Here is a 4,189-nt window from a genome sequence, read left to right as displayed (position 1 = left end):
CTACATTGAACCGCATCCTATTCTCATCTGCCCACTTTTGTAGTCCACCTAAATCTAATTGCAGCCTCTCTCTCCCTTCAAGTGTGTCCACCTCACCCCACATCTTAGTGGCATCAGCAAACTTGGACAGTGTGCTTTCCACCCCCTTGTCCAAGTCACTGATGAAGATATTAAACAGTGCAGGCCCGAGGACCAAGCCCTGGGGTACCCCACTGCTCACCTCTCGCCAGGGTGAGTATGACCCGTCCACCATTACTCTCTGGGTGCGCTCCATCAGCCAGTTTTTTACCCATCCAACTGTGTAGGCATCAATGCCACAGTCGCTTAATTTATTCATGAGGATGGGGTGAGAGACAGTGTCAAAGGCCTTCTTAAAGTCTAGAAAGACTACGCCCATGGTGACACCATCATCCAAGGATTTAGTCACCTGGTCATAAAAGGCAGCCAGGTTGGTCAGGCAGAACCAGCCTTTGATGAACCCATGCTGATTGCCCCTGAGCATGATCTCCCCTGCTTGCCCCCTACAGATGTGCTCCTTGATGATTCTCTCCAAGATCTTCCTGAGCACCAAGGTGAGGCTTATAGGCCTATAGTTACCTGGGTCCTCCCTCCTCCCTTTCTTGAAAATTGGGACCACATTAGCCAGTTTCCAATCCCCCAGCACCTGGCCAGATGACCACGAATGCTCATACAGCCGGGCCAAGGGCTCCACGATGACCGCTGCCAGCTCCCTCAACATCCTTGGATGGAGGGCATCTGGACCTGCAGATTCAAAAATATCTAGCCCTTCCAGAAGATCCCTAACTACATGTGCACTGACTGAAGGCCTGACAGAGCTATTCTTGAGATTGGTCCTACCTCTGGCAGGAGGGATGTCCTGGTCCCTGTTCAAGAAAACAGAGGCAAAGAAACTGTTAAAAATATCAGCTTTCTTGTCTGTCGTAGGCACAAGATTACCATTTACATCTTGCAGGGGCCCTGCATTGCCTGATGCCTGGAGTACGTCAGCCTTTTCCACATCATCTGTAACTAGGTTCCCTCCCTCTTTTAGTAAAGGACCCACACTTTTCCTGATCCTCCTCTTGCTGCTGACATAATTGTAGAAACCCTTCTTGTTACCTTTCATGTCCCTTTGCTAGCTGCAACTCCAGTTGTGCTTTGGCCTTCCTGATTGCATCCCACATGCCTGAACAATCGTCTTGTACTCCTCCCTAGTTGTTTGTCTATGTTGCTACTTTTTATAAGCTTTCTTTTTGTTTTAGCTGAATAAAAAGTTTCCTGCTAAGCCAAGCTGGTCTTCTTCCATATTTGCTAGTCTTCCTTTGCATTGGGATAGTTTGTTTCTGTACCCTCAGTAGGGTTTCTTTAAAATACGGCTAGCTCTCCTGGACACTCTTCCCCCTCAGACTGGCCTCCCAGGGGATCCTGCCCATCAGTTCCCTGAATGAGTCAAAGTCTGCTTTTCTAAAGTCCAAGGTCCATACTCTGCTGCTTTTCCTCAGGATCCTTACCTCAATCATCTTGTGGTTGCTAATGCCCAAGTTGCCATCCACTATTACATTCTCCACCAATTCTTCCCTTTTTTTGACCAGCAGGTCAGGAAAAGCATGGCCCCTAATTAACCTCTCGCACCAGGAAGTTATCCCCCAACACTCTCCAAAAACTTCATGGAGTGTCTGTGCACTGCTGTATTGCTTTCCCAGCAGATGTCAGGGCCTGTGAACCAGGGTCTGTGATTGGGAAACTCCTGCTAGGCTTTTGAAGAAAGCCTCATCCACAACATCCTCCTGGTCTGATGGTCTATAGCAGACACCCACCAAGACATCACCCGTGTTGCTATCCCCTCTGACCTTAACCCAGAGACTTTCGACAGGCCTAGTTCCAGTTACATACTGGAGCTCTGAGCAATCACATGGCTCTTTTACATAAAGTGCAGCTCCTCCTTTTCTCCCCTTCCTGTTTTTCCTGAACATGTTATACCCACCCATGCCAGTGCCCCAGTTATGCAAACTATCCCACCAAGTCTTTGTTATTTCAATCATGTCATAGTTCTGTGACTGTGTGAGGACTTCCAGTTCTTCCTGCTTGTTTCCCAGGCTCTGTGCATTTGTGTACGGGCACCTGAGGTAACTAGCTGATCTCCATCCTTTCTCAGGGAAAATGAGAATGCCTCCACCATTGCTTGATCCTGCTTGCGCTTCCTCCAGGTCACACACTTCCCCACTTACTTCAGGGCTTTGGTCTCCATCTCCTAGTGAACCTAGTTTAAAGCCCTCCTCACTAATTTAGTGAGCCAGTCCTCTCTTCCCTCTCTTCATAGTTTCATAGTTAGTAGGGTTGGAAGGGACCTGAGCAGATCATCAAGTCTGACCCCCTGCCGTGGCAAGAAAGAGTACTGTGGTCAAATGACCCTGGACAGATGTTCATCCAGCCTCCTTTTAAAGACCCCCAGGGTAGGAGCCAGCACCACTTCGCTTGAAAGTTGGTTCCAGCTCCTAGCTGCCCTGACAGTGAAGTAGCGCCTCCTGATGTCTAATCTGAATCTACCCTCTGCCAGCTTGTGACCGTTATTTCTAGTCACTCCTGGTCGTGCTCAGGGGAACAGGGACTCCCCCAATGCCTGCTGGTCCCCCCTGACTAGTTTGTAAATGGCCACTAGATCCCCCCTCAGCCTTCTCTTGTGGAGGCTGAACAGGTTCAGGTCCCTTAGCCTCTCCTCTTCATCAGGTGGATCCTGTGTCTTCCTAGCAATCCTTCTTGGAACAACATCCAATGGTGAAATAAGCCAAAGCCTTCTTGGCAATACCTTCTGTACAGCCATGCATTAATCTGCAGGATACGTTCACTCCCGCCTGGGCCCTTCCCCTTGACCAGTCAGAAGACTATGTCTGTAAATACAAAGTATCATTGCTAAGTTGTCTATTTGGAAAAGATAGTAGATATTTTTGTCTTTGTTAAAAAAAAAGCTTATTTCCCTAAACTGCTCCTTTCTCATTAATTTACTGTGCTACATGTTATCACTTGTGTTTCTTCACACTGGCATCAGGCATTGTGTGTAATATGACTTTTGCCTGCCTGCTAGGCCATAGGAACTCTATGGGCTGGTCTCCAACCACAAATTCTGGGATATGGGAATCAAGGCTGCCAAGTGATTCTAGGAAGTCCTTAGCACCTCAGGAGATCAGGGTTGGTTATTTCTAAAAATAGCCATACTAGAAATATAATTCTGTGTTACTCTTGGCAAATCATAGCAAAGAAGTGGTTTAAAAAATGCACCTCCCACCCCTGTTCTCCATTTGCCACATGACCAAGTATTTGAGAGTGGTTGTAATTCCACAGGAATATTAAAATAAAAGGGCCATAACGTCCAACTGCTTTCCTGATATTTGGGAGTTCAAGTATGCATGTAATACTTATGGATTTTTAAAATTATATCACAGCCTATTACACCAGATGCTCATATTACTATCCAAGCTGGTGGCCGTAGTGTGCAGATAAAGGAGGCTCAAGTATCAGATACTGGGCGCTATACCTGTGTGGCATCTAACATTGCTGGAGAGGATGAAATGGAATTTGATGTGAACATACAAGGTAAGGAGAGAAGCAAAGCTGAAATAATAGATTTTTTTCCTCTTTTGTCAGTTTTCTAGTAATATTTGTTTTGGAACATAGGAATTGTTTATTCTTCCATTCTCTGGACTAATAAAGACATGTAGTTACATGTTGAAATTAGCACGTGCTAACTCTAAGAAATTTTAGGTGTTGTTAAAGTTAGCATGTGCCCCGAGCCATTGCATGTTAAGGGTTAATACCTTCTCTAATGCACCAGCCAGAGTGGGGCAGGCATGAGGCTTAGTGGGGGCAGTATGGACCCAATCCAGGCCCATCCACAGCTTCCTGGTAGCTCCCTGTCTCCCTGCATTGCCCACCCACCCCCACTTCTGCAACTGCCTAGCAGCTTCCTCCCACCCAATTACCCCTTTCCACCATCTCCTACTCTACTTCCCCGTGCCCCCCTTCCTCTGCTCTCCTTCCCCTGTCTCCTGCTACCCCTTCCCTCTTCCCCTTGCAAAAAATGTTAGGATTAAGTAGGTGAACTAACTTGGAATGGGAACTGGTTACCCTGTCCCAGTTCAGTCATTTGCCTCAGCCCCAGGGCTGCACTCTTCCTCCCCTCCCAACCCTGAAT

At 47.2% G+C, this 4,189-nt stretch overlaps 1 protein-coding gene across 2 annotated transcripts in view; it reads left to right on the top strand.

Annotated features, from left to right (window-relative positions):
• Nucleotides 1-4,189, top strand: part of HMCN1 (hemicentin 1) — a 451,483-nt gene that overhangs the window by 316,131 nt on the left and 131,163 nt on the right. For both annotated transcript variants that reach the window (XM_019501224.1, XM_019501215.1), the window contains exon 53: nucleotides 3,441-3,591. In XM_019501224.1, coding sequence (XP_019356769.1) covers nucleotides 3,441-3,591 — 151 coding nt within the window. The remainder of the gene's footprint in view (nucleotides 1-3,440; nucleotides 3,592-4,189) is intronic.

This window comes from Gavialis gangeticus, unplaced genomic scaffold, assembly GCF_001723915.1.
Source record: "Gavialis gangeticus isolate Ggan-Ray unplaced genomic scaffold, GavGan_comp1, whole genome shotgun sequence".
NCBI lineage: Eukaryota > Metazoa > Chordata > Crocodylia > Gavialidae > Gavialis > Gavialis gangeticus.
Note: the sequence above shows the minus strand (reverse complement) of the source record. Positions and strands in the feature narration are given on the sequence as shown.